Here is a 21774-nt window from a genome sequence, read left to right as displayed (position 1 = left end):
GGAGGCAGGCATGCTCCTTCTGCTGCAGAATTTGAATCACTGCCACAAGTGTAGGCTCATTTCTTCAGCATCTTCTGCCAAAAATGCTTTCTCTTGAACATGCCTCAGCTGTTAGTGGAGGCTTTAGGTGTGACTGCATGCTTGCCTTGCCTTTCAAATGCAAAATAATACATTCTTAGGTATGAAGAATTATTTAAGGGCTTGGCATTTTACCACCTAACTCTCATCAGTCAAAATGAATTCATGACAATTTGCACTGTTTAACAAAAAAGGACATGCTTATATTTAAATATCTGCAGCAGAGGTGCTTATATCTCTAATATTTCTATCCATGGCTGAGGGGAAAAGAAGGCAGTGAATTTGTGACTTGTTGTGAGAAACGATTAAAATGGGACATAATTACATATCACAGAGAGTACAGCCAAACAAGGCGGAGGCCATTCCAACACACACACATACTCACACATACACACACGTACGTACATGCGCAGGGCATCATCCACCCACAAACACAAAGAACAATCAGCCCTCGGTGATAAATACCAGAGTCTCTTCCTTCCAAGTTTCACACTGCTCTAAATGAGTATTCTGGTTGGACAAGCAGCTCTGAACAAGGATTACCGAGAAGCAGTAAGTGACTGTTGTTTTCTTTGCTTTGTGTAGATGTGATCGTATTTAATATCAGACTGATGAAGATTTTTCTTGGAGATGCTGTGGCCAACGCATTTTCTGCATCTTGCAGGTGTTTCAATATGTGAATTTTGTACCTTGTTAGAGAAATATTGAATGGTCAAATTTAAAGTAATAGGTCACTCAGTGTTCATGTTTTTGTTTATTGGTTTATGTTCCCATTAAAAGCCTTTTTAATAGAAGATAGACAGTTTTTAAAAACCCAGTATGACTCCAAAAATGTAAGCAGTGTCATTTTACAAAGCAAACACTGGCAGTATTGAGTCAGTTTCATTTTATTAAACTTAAATTAATTCAAGATAAATCCCCCATATCTTAATGCTTTTTTATAGCTCTTTCTGTTTTTTATGCTATAGAAAGAAGAACAGATAGATGTATTTCATTAAGAAGTGAATTAATCAAATTAAAATGTTTTATGTCATAGTGCAGTGCTGAGTTCTGCTGAATATGATTTTATTCAGCTACAGTTATTCCAGTTTTTAGCACTGGTCTGTTTAATAGATTTTCATATAACTGGATATCAGAGGTATTAAGCAGTATTACAGTGTTAGCTGCTCTGGAATAAACTTTAAATGACTGTAAATGTGGGGTGGTTGTTTTCACGCTCTCCTCCCTGACACAGATGAGGCATCAGGTGTGGGAGAGGTCTGACGAGGTGTGCGTGGGCTTGTAGCGTGACCAGCACAGAGCGAAAAGATGAGGACCATCCTGCCTGTGTGTGGAGGCAGTGATGCCGGGGAACCCCGCAGCCTCCGCAGCAGGGTTGGCAGGATGAAGAGGCTGCTTTGGCTCAGGCAGAGTCAGTGCATGGGCGTTCACATGAACACGGAGCCCGGAGTGTGGCTGAGGAGTTTCCAGTTTCTGGACACTGATGGACAGTGTGAGGTGAGTTTGGAGTTTTTGTAGCAATGTTGAGAAAAGGCTGGTGTGTCACGCTCAGCTTTATGCAACACTGGGGTGCTATTCTTGGTGCACTGTCAACAACTGTGTTTTACATTTTCATCTAAATAGTTCAGGTGAACCTCCTGAAAGGTAATGGTGCAGCTAAGCCAAAACATCAGTAATCCCAGTTCAAAAATGCAGTTTATTTTAAATAGAAAATACAAGGTGTGATTTCTATATAATATGACTGACTAGAATATTACATTAGCTATAATCTATAACGAATTTGAGATTTATATGCCTTTATTCAACTTTTATTTGACTGAGATTTGGATTGTAAGCAATAGTAAATGAAATCAGTGCACAACATAAATAAATGAATTACATATAACATTTGATAGATTCTGCAATCACAAAGTTGCACTGAGCTGTAAAAGCCCTTACAGTCCATTATTGCTAAAGTGTGCGGTGTAGTGGCAAGGCCCTGCCAGCCCTGCCAGTTTATGTAATAACTCAACAGCTGATAAAAACAATGGTCTGAAAGACTTTTCATTAATGATTAACTGTTGAGATAGTTCACACCATTTAGCAAAATATGTTTTAGAAAAGCACCGTTCACTCTCAGGAGACTTTAGTTTCTTCATATTCTTTGTTTTGTGTAACCAGCAAAATATATTCAATTTCTAGAGAAGAAAGGAAGTTATTTATGCAAAGTTTGATCCATCAGTTAAAACTGGAATTAATTATTTTTCATTAAAGGTTCATTTTTCTTTGAATCATTGTGAAACATTAATAGAAGGTGCCTGTTACAGGCTCCTATAGCTCAGGCTAATGTTGCCAACAACCAAACCTAATATTCCTTCTGACTATCATGGATCCCGGGAAAAACTGGAAAGCAAGAACTTACTGATATCTAAAAAAGAAGTCAAATATAATATTTTTAAACTGATTACTTAAAAAATGATTCTTAATTCAGGATAAAAATCCTGTGTCCTGTGTGTGTGCGTGTTCGTGTGTGTGTGTTCGTGTGTGTGTGTTTGTGGGTGGGTGGGGTGAGTTCAGCTATTGTTCCGTTGTTTTTACAGTCATGACGCCATCAGTAACAATAGCCTTTTAGTAAAACTAAGGAAGAACTACAGTGCATTAGACTCTCCAGAAAGTATATCACATTTCAGACCAAATAAAAAGCCTTTTGATCATGTGTGTTTTTCACAGCAGTCATCGTTAACTGAGATGTTCTGGCTTTTTCTTGTAGGCTGGGTTTTACTTGTTGCCTGCCTGCCATCACATCACCATTTCATGTGTCTAATTAGAAGTAATTGAGGTCTCCCTTTCCTCTGTTTCTCCACACTTTTGTGTAGCCTCTTTCGAAATAGAGGATGGCTTTGTGAAACATGGAGAGTGAATGAGAATGAAACTCATTAGGCAAACAAAAAGCTCATTCTTCCTTTTGGGCTTAATGATCAGTGACTGAAGCCTGACTGAAGATGCTCCATCTGCTAAGCTTGTGTTTTGCTTATTTGTCAGTTTGTCTCCAAATGTATATGAAAGAATTTCTTTGGTTTTAATATGTTGATGCCTATCGCTGTTTTGTACCTTTTTTAAGTCGCACACATATTTTTAGAACTACGACCTGTCTTTGTGGTATGTCATGCCTTTAACACTACATTAAGCTCTTGGGAAAAAACTGTCCTGACCAGATTCTTTTATGGTGTGACTGCATTGTTTCTAGTTTGCTCACACTGGCCTAGAATTAGGTTTGCATTTGCAAGATCAATCTTCCCTTAACATTTTCCAAAATCAAAAAAATAATATTTCCTCAAAGAAGATGAAGCAAGTGGAAAGCACCTGGGCCTGTTTAAAAGGAGCGCTTATGTCTATTTACAGCTCTATATCTACTGGAGTCTATATGATTCACAGTTCAAAACAATCCCTGTTTATCTCGAATTGGATGCCTTTATTGTCAAGAAAACAAAAAACAAGTAAGAATAAGAAAAGGAAAATAAAAATATATGTACATTCTTATATATGAATGCAGATCCATACACACCTACACATACGTAGGTGGCCAACAAGAAGTCATCATTTGTTTTTAAATTGGTGGGAGGCTTCCATTAAATAATTACTGCAGTGATTAACATTCTTCAGGTGGGAACTGGTTAGTTAACCCTGACTGATGCAGTGACTAACTTTTTAAACATTTTTAAAAAATATTTTTAAACCACAATTTCAGAAGCTGCCTCCTGTTGTTGTGGAAGAGATGATCGTCTGTTTCAGAAGTGTCAGATTTTAAGCCGGCATCAATCAGAAAACCAATCAGACCATAAAATAAACTGTAGAGCTCACAGCAAACTAAACGGACTGGGGGTAAACAGCTGTTTAGCTTTAAGAAAACCACTTATCAGAGAGGCTGTTTGGCGGGAAAGATTTTCACTTTGCTAGGGACTGGACTCTGGAGCAACAGAAAGGTCAAATGGTCAGATGACTCCACATTTATCCTGTTCCAGTGTGACTGGCCCATCAGGATAAGAACTGAGCTGAATGAGGTTTTCCCCCTTATGAATAGCATCTGCTGTACAAGCCTGTGGGGGCAGTATTATGATGTGTTTGCTTCAGTTAGTCAGGTCTTTAATATTAAATCAGCCCTGCCTGAATATACCAAAGTTTTTCTATCAGTGGATTTTTTTTTGAGCCAGCTGAGGTGGTTCGGGCATCTGACAAGGATGTCTCCTGGGCGCCTCCTGGGTGAGGTGTTCCGGGCATGTCCCACCGGGAGGAGGCCCCGGGGCAGACCCAGGACACGCTGGACAGATTATATCTCTCGGCTGGCCTGGGAACGCCTTGGTGTTCTCCCGGATAAGCTGGAGGAGGTGGCTGGGGAGAGGGAGGTCTGGGCTTCTCTGCTTAGGCTGCTGCCCCCACGACCCGGCCTCGGATAAAGCGGATGAAGATGGATGGATGAATAGATGGATTTTTTTTTTTTTAGTTCCCCGGTGGCACAGGCTCTGCACCTTAACCTAAATGAGTGTCTTTGGGACATGCTGGAGAAGACTTTAGACAGTGGTCTGACTCCTATATCATCAGTACAAGATCTTGGCAAAACACTTAATGCACGTCTAGAAAATAATAAATAATGTGGCATTTTGTAATGCTGTTCGAAACACTGAAATCAAAAAGCTGCCCAATTAAATTTTAGAGTGTGAGGTTTTGGCCAGGCATAAACACAAATGTACTGCTCCCTTCAGGGGCTGTCGCAACAGATCATCTGCATCCATCTCAAAATATTTCTTGTAACCGTGCATCAGAATCCAATATATGACAAGAAATATTGAAAAAGATGATAGTTAAGGAAATTAAGGTTTCATCAAGTCCATTGTTTACTATGTATAACATGGCCAGCAGATGTCACAGTAGTGTCCGATTATGATTGTCTCCATAGAGTTTTATGTCATTGAAATATGAACATTTCCAAATACTTACTTATACTTATTAGTTATTTTAAAACATATAGACATACCATTACCACACATTTTGTAAGCCGTCACATTGCATTATGTGTCTGGTACTAACACTCAAATGGCACTGTAGACAGTCAAGCTTCCCGTTCTAGGAAGGGTGCAGGACCATAACAACATCATGGTGGCTTCAGTGAGGGAGGTGAGGCTAAATTTATGACCAGCAAACATGCCAAACCCATGACAAAATGTGATATCTCTGACACTAGAAGTCACAGACTTTACCTGTAATGGATGTGCTGGGTTCGTCTAAACTCTTTGAAAGAGTCAAACTCACATCGGTGATAGAATATGAAATCGTTACAGAAGTTTCATGCAAAAACAAGTTCTCATAGATAATTATTTATGCCACGACAATTCACAGCAACTCTCGCTGTAAATTCTAGCAGTTGTTTTTTTTTAAGACTATTGTTACTCCACTTTATTTCTCATGAGAAGATGTACTTTTATATTTTTATTCGACAGATGTACTTTGGAGATCTGGAAACTCAGACAGTAAACTCTATAAATACAGAACAATTTAATACCATTCGGGTAATTATGTCTTTGTGACTCTTTTATTGTTTTACTTGAGTGGCTTTCAGTTTGAGGTTCCAGGGTTTAACAAGTAGCCAGACAGACGGAAAGATGGGGTCCTTACTTCCTGATGTCACACGTAAACAGCATCATATTACTCTGCTGATGCTGCTGTGATAACAGCACTGGAAACCTTTACAGTATTGCGAGTATCAGTAACAAATTTCCAGTCACAACCTCAGGCTTAAAATATGCACGATAGCATCTGATGCTATTTATTCGCCTAATCTTATTGGTTGTTTGTGTTGAGCCGGCCCACACCTGTTCATTAGCTCCGCCCACCGAAATAACTCCTATTCCTTTTACGCGTCCAGACATCATTCTAGTTAAGCCACGGTTTGGAAAGTTGTGCTCGCATATCTTTGTATTTATTTATTATTTTTTAAAGAGAAATTTTGGCTATATTATTTATGAAGGATGAAAGTGTCAAGTTTACTTCAGACTCAAGCCAAGTGTCGAAGGACGTGATTGAATCCTTAAATATCCACTGCCACGAGAGTTTACACACAGGACTTATTTACCCCAAGAGCAGGATAAAGATGGGAAAATGGCACTTATCCATGGTAGGTCAAATGAACTATCGCTAATTCCAAATCTGCTTTCTGGCATGCATTAGTTATAAGTTAACGCATGAATCTGACTGCAGTGTTTTCATTCTTGGTTGTTTTCATTTGTTGTCAGCTTCATGTGAACTCAATCGTGATTCTCTAGTGTGCAGGGAAAATATAAAAGTTCCATTCACTGTTGAGTATGCGCTGGTGTCACAGTGTGTTTTGCACACTGGTTTCTGTCATGTGGTGTCAGGTATTTGAAAGAGTGCTCTGCTCCTATTGTCATGCATGCGCAAAATAACACTTGTTTACCAGCGGGGTCAGCGAGCCTCATTTCAGGTCTGTGAGTATTAGTAGATGAGGTGACACCCAGCTATAATGGCAAGTTTGAGATTGTTTTAAACCTCCATGTATCTTTTGCTTAAACTAGTCACTCTTTATGCTTTCTGTAAAGAGATTTGTGCGCCGCCTTTTTGTTCTGTTTTAAACATTGCCTGTGGGGTTTGGAGCCCAGTTGCTGTCTAATGTCTGTGGCTTTGTATAACACCATCTATTTGGGGTTGTAGTTGTTAGTTTGAAGGGCTGCTGGATCAGTTTAAGCTAGATCAAGTAAGTATTGTTGTCTTTTCTTCATTTATAATTATTTGTGAGAGTTGCTCTGCAGTTTCGCTGCCCGATCTCACATGTCTTTGATAGTTTATATAATTAATAATTCAGCTGATCAGGGGTCTGTTTAGATTTCTTTTTGAGTAAAAGTGGTAAGTTTTCATGCTCTTAAAAAATCATCGTTGTTTGACTGTCAAAGGTGTTATAATGTTGTTGTTTGTCATTAATCTAGAGGCATCTGGAGTTTTCTCAGATCTGATGTTAAAATAAGCTTTAAGTTAATCTTTCCATTACACAATTTCATAATTTTGTGCCACGCATAAAAATAAACCAATGGCCCTTTTTTTTCCTATTACGTCTGACTATTTCTCTAAAGTTTTGGAGGAGGAAATATGAGGGTGTACCTAACTCAGAATAAAATAGACTTTCAAATTCCTCATCAAATTGTAGTTAAGCATGTCAGGTGCAATGAATCATCCCCATGTTTGTTGGCATAAACAAATACGTCAGTAAAAAAAAAAAATTCTGTCATCGGTCACTAGGTGTGTGTGTATGTGTATATGTCAACAGTGAGTTTAATCGAAGCAGAGTTCAGTCTTTTTAAATAAAATTATGTAATTTAAGTTCATTTGGAAACAATCATCTGCGTATTGCAAGGCTTTACATAAATTTAGATCACATTTTCTTATTCTCTCTTATACATTGAATGAATTCCGGGGGCTCTGCAATACCGCAAAGACCAGAGCAGAACACAGGAGAGAATCAATTTCATGTGCTAGGTCCAGATTTGCCCAATCATGACCTGAATTTTCTCCTGCAGGACCCGGTTCAGGAGTGGGGCGAGGAGGAGGAGGACGGGGCAGTGTTTGGGATCACGCTACGCAGGGAGCCTGTGCCGACCTCGACCACGGGAGAGCTTCCAATGAGCTTCGTCCAGTACCACACGGTGAAGGTGCGCAGGCTGAAGGCGGCTACCCTGGAGCGTCTGGTCACCCACCTGCTGGACCCTGAGAAAAGGGAGTCCGACTTCATCCAAGTGTTCCTCTCCACCTACAGGGCCTTCACCTCCACCAGCACCCTCATCGAGCTGCTGTTTCAGAGGTGAGATTTTGTAGACTTGTGTTAACAGAAAGCATGAGGGTGCAGTCAGCTGGTGTGTAAGCCCGTATATGAGCTCATTTTGCTGCTTGATTTAACATGTATAAATGTACACAGCTGGAGTCTGATGAAGGCCTTAACTTTTTGTGAAATGGACCATTTGAAAGACGAAATCAGCTAAGCCCTAATCATCGCTCCTTATCAGAAGCCACACAGATAAGAAGGCTTTAATAATTGCCTTCTAACTTATTGACATTTATTTATTATTCCACTCCACTGTGTGCTGCTTTTAAAAAGGTCATCACTGCCTACAAATGAAAGTGGAGCGCATGCGTAATAACCAGGTTTTACAGCATGCCCAGTGCACAAATCAATTTCCAAAGGACACAGCAGTTTGACAGCCTGTTTACATCGCCTCAGCTACTCGCAGAGCAAACCTGTGTTGACGTGAGGCAGGTTTCTATGACAGGTATTATCGTCATGAACTAAACAAAGCAGTCTCGAGCTTTGTTCCATTGTGAAACGATCATGGCTACACCCTCCACACCCAGCAACTATTTACAGTTACCTTATTGATTTTGCCTCGGGAAATACCTTCAGGAATCTTTTGCAAAGTACATATTTCGAGGTTGCGTATACACCAATGTGTTACGATGATAATAGAAATTATTCTATTCTCCTCCTAATTTCTATTAGGAGGAGAATAGGATGTTCTAAAGTTATAAAACAAACACAGCTCAAAAAAACTTTGATTTCTGTCTTTTCTTTCTAACTCAACTTTGCCAATTACATCATGTATGGATCTGTGACCACTAGTGTGGAGTTCATATATTATTTGTCAAACAGTCGCCCTCATGACTGCAGTGCTGGTGGCAAAAGGTTTCCTGGGAAATTTCTTAGAAGCGATCACCATCAGAACAAACTCTGAATTGTGTTTTCCCTCTTTTTGCCTTACAGAATTTTGTACAGGATGTGGCCTTTTGCTGCTGTTGTAAAACTTCTTAAAGAACTATATTATAACTGCACAAGTTGGGTTGAATTAATTTATCTAACTTACACGGTCTTTGACTTGCTCCTGTGGCGTGACCACTAAGGTTCTTAAAGTTCTGTTTTGTGCCCTGCTTTCATGCAATAAAGGGACAGGATCCTGTTATAAAACTTCCTGCACATGCGACAACATGGCACCATTCTCCAGTTTTACTGCACGCATATCATTATTAAACACCATGGGGGGCATTTATCTGTTTACACTCTGTAACAAGGACACGGTGTGTCTACAGGGATTCAGAGTGTTGCAGGACATTTCCACAGGATGAACAGTTGTTAAGGTGCAACCCTGGGACTTTCCTTGTTTACAGGATTTATTCTGTCATCATTCGCTCACCATGTTGTCCTTTTCTGTGGTGATAATACATAATCGTGTTTCCCTTTCCGATCACAGAAATGACTCGGTCACAAACCTGGATAACTCGCTGAACGCGAACAGGTGAGTACAAAAAACAATTACAGCTGGGGTTTTTTTAGTTTATCTGTTGTAAATTATGCACATGTTCCTCAGATATCATCAAGTCTCATGTAAACTAACCTTGTGGAGTAAAATTAACAGTAATCATCATCTCCCATGAATCTCCTGTAGTACCTTGGTCCCAGTGATCCGGCTTTGGCTAGAGGAATACAGCGAAGACTTCAATGAGCCCCCTCAGTACCAGGCTCTCCGGACGTTGTGTGTCCACATGCAGCATCGCCTCTGCTTCAGACATTTGGTTCATCACGCAGAGGGCCTGCTCAAGAGGCTCCAGGAACAAGGTAAAAAGACAAAAAACAGATACATAATGTCAGGGCAGGATAGATTTAACACGTGTGAATCAGTTTTCATCAGAAGAATTTAGTATAACCTGATATTCAAGACCTTATATCAACAATAAATCATTTAATTTACAGGTCCAGATTAAGCCTATTTACTTCTAATAATCTAATCTTGGCTATTCATCTAAAAGAAGGAAGCTACTTGTAAGATTCTTATTTCAATGACCTCACTGGTCTGTTGATTTTTACAATGTCATTTTTACAGCATCTGAAACAGCTCTCCTTATTTACAAATACCGCCGCAGGTTCATGAGTGTTTTCCTTCACGTGTGCATTGAGCTGCACGTTTTAATGTCATTTATGATTTGGCGTATTTGACAGATTGCGGCCAGCCTGCGTCAGAGCACAGCAGTGAATCACAACAGCAGGTAGATGAAGCCGAGATGTCCACTAAGAATGAAGACAAATACAACTTTATGGACTTCCCCATGAGGGAAGTGGCCGAGCAGCTGACCAGACTGGACGCTGTAGGTTTCATTTTATAAAAAAATGAAGTTCTGTGTTTCTCGATTGATTGTGGGAGGGGTTTTTTTCTCATTAATTTTTTCCTGTCTTGCGACATTTATTTCCCCCAGGACCTGTTTGTCAAAGTGGAGCCTTTCCACTGCCTGGGCTGTGTCTGGTCCCAACGTGACAAAAAAGAAAACCGAAACCTTGCACCAACGGTCCGCGCCACCATCTCCCAGTTTAACGCTGTCACCAACCGTGTCATCACCTCACTCCTCTGCACATCCCCGCACCTCCCTTCCACTTCCTCTCCTGGCTTGTCACCTTCTTTGTCCTCTAACTTCCTGTACCCCTCCTCTGCTCCGAGCTCACCTTGCATCTTGCGCACCAGCCCATGTCACAGAGCACGCGTCATCGAGAGGTGGATCGCTGTTGCACAGGTTTGTATCATAAAATATTTTGAGATTAACTAAAAGTTTCCATCGACAAACAAAATGAGGACACAAGAAAGACACGAACAGGCCTAACAATCTTATTGTATCTGTGCAGGAGTGCAGAGAGCTGAAGAACTTCTCTTCTTTAAGGGCCATCCTTTCAGCCCTGCAATCCAATGCTGTGTATCGCCTCAAAAAGACATGGGCTGCTGTCAGCAGGTCAGCAAATATTTCATTTATATTACAGGGTTGTTTCACGCAAACGAAGAATATACTACTGCAGAAAAAAGAAACTATCTTTATGTAATAAATATTTTTGGTTTTCAGGGAAAGCATGGCCACCTTTGACCACCTTTGTGAGACTTTTCCTGATGAGAACTGTGTGCTGACCAACAGGGAGATCCTGGTGGAGGTAACTACATGTATTTTCTACACATACACATGTGGGAGAACGTGGACTCAAGATGAGGGAAGAAAGCTGTTATTAGTACCAAGTGTACCAGTTCTTGAAATAGTCAGAACTGTACTGCCTTCGGGATATCTGTATCTTGAGCTCAGTCCTCAGAGAATCAAGGAATACAATAATGAATGCACTGCAGGAAGACATTACCAGGATTCTTCCTGGAATGTACAACAAGAGCCTTGTTTGAGTTCTCATAAAACCTGCTTTACTTGTATATGTGCCTTTCGGGTCTGTAATTACAGCTAGATGATGATAAATGTAAACCATGGTAAATTAAAACCTGACAAACAAACATTGACAGAGAAACACCTTTTAAAACTTGCCTAGAGAGTGTACTGCTACTTAAGATTCCAGCCATGAATACCAGTACAGTCACATGAATTCTCACACAGCTCCGTGATCACATTTTCAAACTAAAATGTTTCAAAGGAGGTCCTTAATCATTTCATAGAGAAACTTCATAGAGAAGTCCTGTCAAGTGGCCTGTTATTGTTCATTAATTACTTTGTCCTTTTCGATGGTTGAGTCATATATTCTTCTGAATTTAATTCAGAAGTCTAAAGGTGTGTCCAGTTCACTTACCACTTTGCTTTTTGTTCTGAGAGCCTTTCCCTGTGGAAAGAAACTGATACGAGAGTGTATTCAGTGATACTGCTTTTATCAGTGACAAAGAGAAGCCCATTGTTCTTAGCTGACACTAATAAAACTGCAAATAAAAGTTACTCCCTGGGCATTTGTCCTACTCAGTGGTTATTAATATATTGACTGCACACACTCGTTTGCAAGTTTTAAACACATGAGTTCTTCAGAAGTACCCTCCGACACCCACAGCACCCTGTTAGGAGGCCCTCAACCCTGACAGGAAGAATTATATAACATGCCTACTTTGTTTTCATCTCACATTGCAAACCTGAATTTCCATTTTCCTGCAGGATGGGACTCACCCACACAGCAGTGGCATGCCGGCTGATAAATCACCCCGACTCTGCTCGGAGTCCAGGCAGATGGTAAGAGGATACTCATCATCATTTCTGGTTCCTCAATTTCAGATTTCACCTAAAAAAATAAAGTGAATCTGTCAACTAAGCAGGCTGGTAAAACTAAAAGAAAGAGGTCTGTTTTTTCCCCCCATCATCAATTTAGCTTCCTTAAATATCACTTGTTCTCAATTTTAGTTCCCTGCTCAGTTTCTAGATAGGTTGCTAAGTTCCACTTCTTGTTTAATAGAAATATATTTAATGGAAATTTTAAATACACTGACAGCTCACACAAATGTTTGCATGTATGGAGAGATGCATACACCCAAGATGTGCGTGTAGCATTTCCCATGTCCATTTGTTTACTCAGTCTGGGTGTGGCTATGTGTAAAATGTTTTATACTCCCATAATCATGATGTCTATATACTGAGATGCTCTTCTCTCTGCTGCTCTGCTTCTGTGCCTGCTTATGTATTAAATATCATTTCCACTGGTTTCCTTCTGCTCTGCTCATCAACGTTTTAAAATCTCACATGTTGTTTTTCTGCTCATTTTGCGGGGATGTTCTTAGTCTTAAATAATGGATTTGGCTTTTTTGTGCTTAGAACTACGACAGTGGTGTGATACCATACCTGGGCACCTACCTGACAGTCCTCACCATGCTGGACACAGCATTGAACGACACAGTGGACGTGAGTTCTTTATTTGTTTGCCTTTATGGCACTTCAGTGGATCTATGATCCAAAATAACTCAGGTTGTTTATTTTTCCCTCTTTTGTTCACAGGGTGGCCTCATAAACTTTGAGAAACGCAGACGGGTAGGTGTCGCCTCCTAGTGGTGTCATGCATAAATTACTGACAGATTTCTTTATGCCGCCTTCTTCTTTCTGTTCTATATTTTAACCTCTGCTGTATTTTTTTGTTTCCTTTATAGGAATTTGAGATTCTCTCTCAGATCCGGCAGCTTCAAGCTTCTTGTTCTCACTACAGTTTTCCAGTCAACCCTCGTATCGCCACCTGGCTGCAGACGCACACGCTGCTCACAGACCAGGAGAGGTGAGACTCACACTAAACCCCTTCATATACATTATGAAGTAGGTTTTGGTGAAGTCCATCATGCCTTATTTTATTTGTTTTTGTCTGTTGTAGCTATGAACTGTCTCGTGGACTGGAGCCTCCAGCTGACCTCTGCCCCAGCTCTCCCAACACATGGAGCAGTTATCTGCTCACAAGGAAGCTCGCTGCGTAAGTTTAAAGTCTGTCAGTTTATTTTTAGGTGTTTTAGAGGTTACAGTTTTAGTTAATTGAACATTAATTAGGGGGACATTATTTAGTTAAAGTGTGTATTCATTTCTGGCTCCATAACTTTAGAATGTCATCCTTATTTATCTTACACACGACCAGTCAGTCGTTTTAATGCCTCTCTCTGTAAGACAGCTTTCTTCTGATTGGCTGTTCCTGTTAAATAGGTTTTAAAAAAGCAGGTGGAGGAGGCTTCATGGGAGCCAAGAGCAGAACAAGAGATCTGATATAGAGCATGTAGATCAGTCTGCAGTCTGAGATTTTGGCTCACAGAGATCACTTGTATATACTTTGGCCTCGTGATTTGAAGTGTTGGTCATGTTTAACATGAGTATCCTCTTTTGCTACACTATACATATGACACAAAATTAGGAAAATCATAATAGCCACTCTTTAAATTCTCCTTATAGCTTTTTGAGTAGGTTGAATGAAAGCTGTAAGTGTTAAAGTGCTCAGAAGTGCTCAACTCAAATTGCATTTGCAGGTTGAGAACATCTGTCGACACCCCCGTCAGGAAGACCCACGCTGACCAGATCAGTGTGTCCTCTTCTGGCTCGAGCGGTTCAGACATGGAGGACCTGTCTGTGCCTCAGCTCTCCCCCCTCAGACTCAAACTAAAGGTATGAAACCTCCACACTCCTGGATATAGACAGACAGTATAACAGTGACCGGGGACAAATGTCGTATTCATATTCTTTCCTCGTCTCTCTCCCCTCAGTCATTCTCAGGCTCCCTTCACAACGTCACAGAAGGCTCCTCCTCCAGGTCCTCCTCCCCATCCCTGTCTAGATCCTCCTGCAGCTCCTCGCATCCAGACCTCACATCCCCCTCTCTGGTGCTGAACCCAGACCCATCGTCCTCATCATCATCCAGCTGCTCTCCTCGGGCTGCGCTGCCTGTTTACAACAAACAGGTTGCTGACTCGTGTATCATCAGGGTCAGTGTGGAGTGTGTCAGCAATGGAAACATCTATAAGAGCATACTGGTATGTCTGGTGATCTGGTATATCTGCTCTTTAAAGGTCAGCTAGAATGTTTTTGGCAAACTTTGTTCTAAATTAGGAAACTAGAAGAGTAGTGTCAGGATACATGATGAACTTTCATGTCCCCCTTTGTGTTGAAGGAAAAAGTTAGGTGTGTTTTTAGCTTCCTTTTAAGGTGACAGTTCAATGCAACATTCATATTTCAAATGCATCAATACAGATGTGAAGTGTTGACTCTGTTATTTCCTCTCCAGCTGACCAGTCAGGAGCACACACCTCAGGTGATTCAGAGAGCTCTTGAAAAGCACAACATGGAGGACTTCAGTTGCAGTGACTTTGGCCTCTACCAGGTGCTCAAAAACGGAAAAGGTGAATATCTTTGCTTCACACTTAAATTCAAATGAGTGCTGGTGTAACCTGCGCAGAACAGAATGAACCCATATCAATGAGGACTCCCAAAGTTTGTACATGCTGTGTCTCCTCTGCTTGTAGCTGTTTGCAACACAACAGCATCCTCTAGAAAGTAGTAAATAAATCATGAAATGTGACCTTAAACTGTGCACTGCATTAACTAGATAGACGACATGCTAATATTTAATCTGAAGCAGGAAAAATTTTGACTTGTGCAATAATATGTTCCATCATCAGTCTGCAGCTTTCCATAAATTAAAAGGTAAATCAGCCTCAGCACAAGATGACATATATATATTGTAACTCCTGCTCTTGTAATATTTTAATAGCTTTTAACTTCTTAAATAGACTTGAAGGGTAGACATTATTGGAAATTAGTGTCTGCATTAATCTTGCAAATGCGGAAAACTAAATGGCACTTTACTCCTCTTCTTGCCACAGAGCTCCAGATACCTGACAAAGCCAATGTGTTTTATGCCATGTGCCCCACTGCCAACTATGAATTTGTCCTGCGCCAGCGCTGGAGGAGCCACGGGAGAAATTTTGGCTCTTCAACCAGCCCTGGAGCTCTGCCCAGGTGCCGCCGTGGAAGGTGAAAAGTATTTGGTCTGAATGAAAGGATCGAAGGACACTTTTTTTTAGAGAGAGAGTGGACCTGTTCATCTGCACCAACCACTCCAAGACACATCTGTGGCTGTTTGCATCAAGATGAGATTCTTACTATGCAGCAGCAGACGAGAGCAGAGATTCCCAGACTTCGACTGAAACATAACCCGGAGAAGTTCTCATCGAAGCTTAATATTCATCAAGAGCAGCACTGGAACAAGAGCGATTCCGTGCTCCTTGAAAAAGTTTGAAGGAAGTGTTCAGATACACATAAGACTGAATGCAAAGAATAACCTGAGTAACAAACAAACAAGTGCAATCTCACCAAGGATTGGTGCCACGAAGAACTCTTCAGCTTTCACCGCAGGAGATAACACATATCAGGATCAGCTGGTCTTACAAAGCAGTCCTGTGTCATGACCCAAAATTAACTTGCTGTGTGGCTTCTGTCTGTGACCACTTTAGCACACATGACACTTTTCTCTCAGCCTGTTCGGCTGCGTGAGCAACAGGGGCTGCTGTCTTTCACAAACCCGGCAGAACAAAGTGAAGAACAGTGAGTCAGGATGATTAAATATGAGATGTTCGCTCTCAGATGAGGAGCACAGATTCCCAAACAGATCGGGGTCGAATTTTACTCATGCTGAGTGCACTGGATGGAGTGAAGCTCTGTTTAGACCAACACCTACTGACCCTGATGTAGACGTGTCTGCAACAAGTATTCATTTGTTTTGTAGTAAAAGATTTAAATATTTTAACGTAACTTAATGAAATTTTGTCATCTAAAATTATTTATAGCGTTTCAGTATTCAGCTTTTAGAGCTACGGTGATGTAGTGAAAACCTGTCTGTATTTTTTTTATGTTTTCTAGTCTTTGATGAAGTGCTGTAGAAATCATGTTAACGTTTAGTTCTCATAAGCTCAACTCAATTTTGTATCTGTTTGATCGAAGAAAGCTATTTCTCTTTTCTTTTTCTATGTTTCATTGCTACGGTGAAATGAAGGACTCTTTTTAAGTAAGATAATATTCACATTATGTATGTTTATAGTCTGTGGCCTTGCCTGGATTGTGGCATTTGTTTCAAGTTTTAATGCTTACATGGGACATCACACAGATCATTTGCCCCTACCCAAACTGTTATTCAGGTGCTGCTTATGTCTGTAATCCAGGGCAATTATAGACCACCAGGCATACTATAATAAGTCAGTTTGCATGCATCGCTGTGCATGAAATTAATCTGAAAAATGGTTCTCGTATGTGAAAATGAAGGATGAACTAGCATGTGAATTAAATTAGCAGGTAACAGCTACTCTGTGAGGCTAATCCCCCTGAAAACTACCAGCCAGATTTTTTATGCGACTAAGATGAAAATTGAAGTCAAGTTCAACAATTTTCAGTCACTGAACGACATAAAATATTTTTTGTTTTGTTTTTTAGCTTTTGCACACTGGTGGGTTGTTTTTTGCAGGATTTTGCATCACCCATTCACTTTAAAGCTTCTGTAAAAAAAAAAAATCAAGTGAAAAGTTGGTAACAAAAGGAGTGGCAGCTGCATTAAATGAAGGAAATGAATTAGCAGGTTTTCATCTTTGTTCGTTTTTTTTGCACATCAGAAGTTCTGTATGAACATTTTTTAAACACTTTATTTCAACAGATTCTTTATTTTTTAAAGTTTCATCTAAGCATTTGCTCATAATAACTGATGTTAAATGTTCACTAATAAAATGATTTTTGTCATAGTGCCACTGTAATCAGTTGTTTTATTTATTCCATTTTTAATGGTGTGACTTCCTTGAACACAAAAGAAATGATACACTCGTGTCTGACTTTATTCACGGCAGAGAGAATTTGGTCCATATTGAAATGACGACATCACGCAGTTACTGTAGATTTCCTGCTTCACCGCTTCTCACAGGTGTTATATTGGATTGAGATTTAATGACTGTGGAGGCCATGAACTAATTGTCATCTTCATCTTCACATTGTCCAGCTCACAGGAGCCACGAGTGGATGGGCACACTGTGATCAAAAGGAGATAGATATGGTCAGTAATAATACTCAACTATGCTGTGACATTTAAACAATGTGCAACTGAACAAAGGGGCAAGAAGTGTACCAAGAAAATATTCTTCAAACCATTAATCCTGGTTTGAACCATTCTCTTGAACCAATGATTAAAGGTAGGACAGATCCATGTTTTCATGTTGTTTGGACAAATTTCTGACCTGCACAAATCAAGACTCATCAGACCAGACCACATTTTTTCAATTTGCAATTGTTAAGTTTTGGTGTGTCCATGTGAATTGTAGCCTCAGTTTTTAGCTGTGGTGTGTGGTCTTCCGCTGCTACAACCCATCAGCTTCGAGCTCCAACAGTTTGTTCATTTAGAGATTCTTTTCTGCATACACTGGTTGTAAAGACCGATTACTTGAATTACTGTTGCTTCCCTGTAACCCAAAGCAGTCTGGCCATCATTTCTGGCATCAACAAGGCATTTTCTCGCAGAGAACTACCATTCCCTGGATATTTTTCTTCTTCTTCTTCTTCTTTTGACCATTCTCTGTGGATGTGTGGTAAAATCCTACTAGACTGTCAGTTTCTGAAATGCACAGAACACCCCATCTGACACCAACAACCATGCCACATTCAAAGTTGCTTAAATCAACTTTTTCCCCATTCTGATGCTCAGATTGAACTTCAGCACGTCATGTTGACCTTGTCTACATTCCTAAAGGCATTGAGATACTGCCATGGGATTGATTAGTTACATATTTGCGTTAACATGCGTTTGAGCAGGTGTACCTAATAAAATGGCTGTGAAGTGTATATATGCTAGAAGAAGGAAAACATTAGAGTGGCCCTTTAAATGCATGTCCCCTCATGCTTTCTTTAACGAGATAGGCTGTTAAAAATGTAACTACCTTAAAATGTGTTTAAACTGGGGGAAAGTTACTGTTTTTGAGACAAAGGAAGACGGTTAGCGCTCTAGAAGACAGGCTTTTTGTTACTGTGGAACCCAGCTGGATAAATTAAGTGTTGTAGGCGGCCACTAGGTGGCGACAGTCACAAAGACTGCTTTTGAGGCGTTGCTTGGCGCCTTTTAAAAGCAAACAACTGGTTTACCCTTTAGTTAAACACTTCTTGGCCATGACCTGCATTTGATGCGATATAAAACGAGTTTGTTTAAAGTGTTTTATGGGAAACTGAGTTGAAATGGGAATAAAAATAAAAATAAAATTAGAAAAAATCCAAATACCGCAACCAAAGAGCAGCAGGAACACATGAGGAAAGTCTAGTCAAGCAGGCCATTCTTCTGCTTCTGCACCCTTTACTCTGATTAGGCAGTGTGGGAGGTCAGAGTTCACACTGACAGATGTGTGGGAGGTTGCGACCTGTCTGGCCAGTTCTGCTGCCTGTGGCCACAGCTCTGATTTCCTTTTGAACTGTCAGTAGAATCAAGCTCAGAGCTACTGAGGTGTTTGTGAATCAAAAATATTTCCCTCCTCTGCTTATCAAGCTTAACAATACTTTAGATTAAATTTTTCCTCCCTTACACTCTTTCTTTTATCTATGAAAAAACAGTATAAATTGTATCAACATGTTCAAAGACTGCCTTTTCTTTTATACATGCAGCAGCAGAATAATAAGATGAACTGAAATAATCAGTGACATGGCTCTTGAGGGCAGAGCCGTTTTCTTCTTTTTACTTGTGGTTTTTGGTTTCTTGTTGTCCTCCGCTTCCCCTGACGCCTCAGACTGATTGATTGTTTATGACGTCCATTTTCTGCAGGTCACTTCAGGCCATTTTCCTCATTTGAACTTATTCTGCAGATATTGTGGAATCAGCTGACAGGGTGACTAATAGTAAAGTGACTTCATGTGAGTGGATATTATTTCATATCAGTTCAGATTAGTCCTGCTGGGTCACAATACAGGACAAATATGGTTGCTTGAATGAAAAGCATTCAGGCGAGAACTCTAAATTGTGCCTAATGCTGTAAATTTGTTATTTTAACAACGAACTGTTTTATCTGGACGTTTTTTGGTGTATATCTAGCAGAATACATGCTGCAAGTTGTCATCTACAAAAGAAAATGAATAAAATTGATGATTAATTATCAGCTTTGTTTGTTGGTTTTTTAAAGGCATTTTTTAGTGGTTACATATTTTAAAACATTATGAAAATATGAATAAACTTTTCTATTAAAATGGCACAAACCATTTTTTCTGCATTATATGTTTAAAAAGTTATTTAAATGCCCATACGATGGTGCTGACTCTACCAAAACTAATCTGGTTTAATGAGCCTTTGTGTATTGTAGTTATTACCTAACTTAATAAATTACCCAGTTCATTAACTTAAGCCAAAGTGTGATGGAGACATGCAGAATGTAAGGGGATTGTTCAGGTTGGGGTCTCACATAATTGAAAAGCTGTCATTCATTTAAATCCACTATAATGTAAAGTGTTTTCTTTAATGGCTTTTTCGAACTAAGCCACAGAAAATATCTACATGTATAACCGCACTGTTTTCTGTAATAAATCCCAGGTCTTCATATTCATCTTGTATATTTTCATCAGCTAAATAACTTAAATTAAATTAAACAACAATCCCATTAAGAAGAAAAGTTATGCACAGTTTCTCACAAGCACAGTAACATACTCATACATTTAATCTAAACAGAGACAGCTGTGTTCAAAGCACACGTCACTGATTCCACCTTCTCGTGTACATGAGTTGCATGTCTCCTGTTCACTCAGCTGAGAATAACAACCAAGAACTAATCACAGATTAGTGTGTGCATGTATTTTTCATAAGCGTGTCTGCAGAATGCATGCATGTGACGTGAGCAAATGTGTTCAGTGTGTGTGCGTGCACGTGCATGTATGATCACACATATTGTAGATTTACAGTACAGTAGGTCAGTTAGAAAAGATTTGCTCACATGCTCATGGAGACATATTTCTAATACGTCTTTTGTTTTGTTCTCCTGTGTGTGTGTGCTTTGCTAGTGTCTAAGCGTGCGTCCTGCAGAGCTCGTGCATCAGCAGGTCTGTGCTGTAACGGTGGACAGATGGGAAAAATAGCTGAGACTAATCTAAAGGGGTTAATCCCTTAATAACCAACTACAAATGACTGCAGGTTACCGCACTGATTCCAGCTCCAACATGTTGTTTGTAGTCTGTCGGGCTGCTGGGGCGCCATTAAAGTTTGAGTGTGAGTAGAATGCTGACTGGGCATTTATGTGGTTAAATATCACATCGCCAGCTTTCTACACTGTATTGTGAGGTTTTTTGCAAACGCTGTAGAAATTTAGAAGAGCTCACAACAACAAAAGAAAACAAAAACAATGTATGGACATAACCTAAAACATCATCAGAAGTGCAAAAAGTACATTAAGAGAACCCGTTTGAACAAAAAAGCAAAAATAATATTTTCAGTGATTCTTTTATAGAAGAAAAGATGCAATATTACATTTACATAAGGGTCAAACATATGTGAACCTTTTCTTTTGGTGTCTGATGTGACCCCCAGTGCACCAATGTTTCTGTCATGATTGTATTTGAGTTTCTTTTGTTCAGCTTTTTCTTTTATCGATTTTTTTTTAATTGTCTATGTCTCCCTTTGTTTTTACACAGGGACAATAGATTTTATTATTTTTGGTAATAACTCAATTTTGTGTCTCTGGTTCCTTTGCTGCCTCTGTTTTGTTGTCTTGGAGGCATTTACCCTGACTGACAGTTTCTGTGATCTTTGATGGTTTACTGCAATGAACTGTTCACCTCAAGTCCTTCAAAGACATTTAGTGGAGTGAAATCAAGACTTCTACTTGACAGTTTCAAAACTCTCTGTGTATTCTTGGTGCGTGTGTGTGTGTGTGTGTGTGTGTGTGTGTGTGTGCTAAGTGTTTCTGTCTTGGTGAACGACCCGGGACGCTGTGACATTTTCCTTTAGGAATTGTTGGTATTATTCGGAATTCATTGTTTCATAAATGTTGACAAGCTTTCTAAACTGGGCCTAGAATTTCACGCCAGCACCACAGAGTGGATATAATGATAGCCTGTATAAAAGAGGCCTTTAGCTTCTTCAAAGTTGCCCTGGGTTCCTTCATGACCTCTGAAGCTGTTGCACACCTTGCCTTTGTGTGAGGATAACAACACTCTTTAATCTCTTTCATTTATAGCCACTTTGTCTGATTGTATATTGAATTATCGATGTATTAAATTATTGATTGAATTATTTCTAATGGCCTGAAGAAGCTGATTCCCCGGGCTGCAAAAAAAAGTCTAGTTGTACAACAGCCCTTGGCTCCTTTCACTCGCTCTCACTAAAACACTTTCCTGAAGATTAGGTTCTCACTTCAT

The 21774-nt window shown here is 39.9% G+C and overlaps 1 protein-coding gene across 2 annotated transcripts; it reads left to right on the top strand.

Moving 5' to 3' along the window:
• Positions 1–478: 478 nt before the first annotated feature.
• Positions 479–17159, top strand: rgl3a (ral guanine nucleotide dissociation stimulator-like 3a). 2 transcript variants are annotated; one of them, XM_005458564.4, is made up of 18 exons: positions 479–630; positions 1313–1575; positions 7641–7921; positions 9360–9404; positions 9555–9724; positions 10106–10251; positions 10360–10671; positions 10781–10884; positions 10993–11077; positions 12061–12135; positions 12712–12798; positions 12892–12924; positions 13041–13162; positions 13256–13351; positions 13893–14028; positions 14127–14393; positions 14645–14759; positions 15243–17159. In XM_005458564.4, exons 2-18 carry the CDS (start codon positions 1387–1389, stop codon positions 15395–15397), a joined length of 2418 nt encoding a protein of 805 aa, XP_005458621.1. In that variant the 5' UTR covers positions 479–630; positions 1313–1386; the 3' UTR covers positions 15398–17159. The 2 variants fall into 2 exon arrangements, with proteins under 2 accessions (XP_005458621.1, XP_005458622.1); XM_005458565.3 differs by lacking the exons at positions 479–630; positions 1313–1575 and adding an exon at positions 5985–6226.
• The last annotated feature ends 4615 nt before the right edge of the window (positions 17160–21774 follow it).

Source organism: Oreochromis niloticus, linkage group LG6, assembly GCF_001858045.2.
Source record: "Oreochromis niloticus isolate F11D_XX linkage group LG6, O_niloticus_UMD_NMBU, whole genome shotgun sequence".
NCBI classification, from domain to species: domain Eukaryota; kingdom Metazoa; phylum Chordata; class Actinopteri; order Cichliformes; family Cichlidae; genus Oreochromis; species Oreochromis niloticus.
The sequence above is the reverse complement of the archived record's forward strand: the minus strand, read 5'-3'. Positions and strand labels throughout refer to the sequence as shown.

Bases quoted from the DNA above. Each gene is read 5' to 3' on its own strand.
- rgl3a (XM_005458564.4), top strand. From the start codon at position 1,387: ATGAGGACCATCCTGCCTGTGTGTGGAGGCAGTGATGCCGGGGAACCC. The intron at 10,672-10,780 runs GTTTGTATCATA...GTATCTGTGCAG, and splicing joins GGTGGATCGCTGTTGCACAG to GAGTGCAGAGAGCTGAAGAA. The intron at 13,352-13,892 runs GTAAGTTTAAAG...TTGCATTTGCAG, and splicing joins CTCACAAGGAAGCTCGCTGC to GTTGAGAACATCTGTCGACA.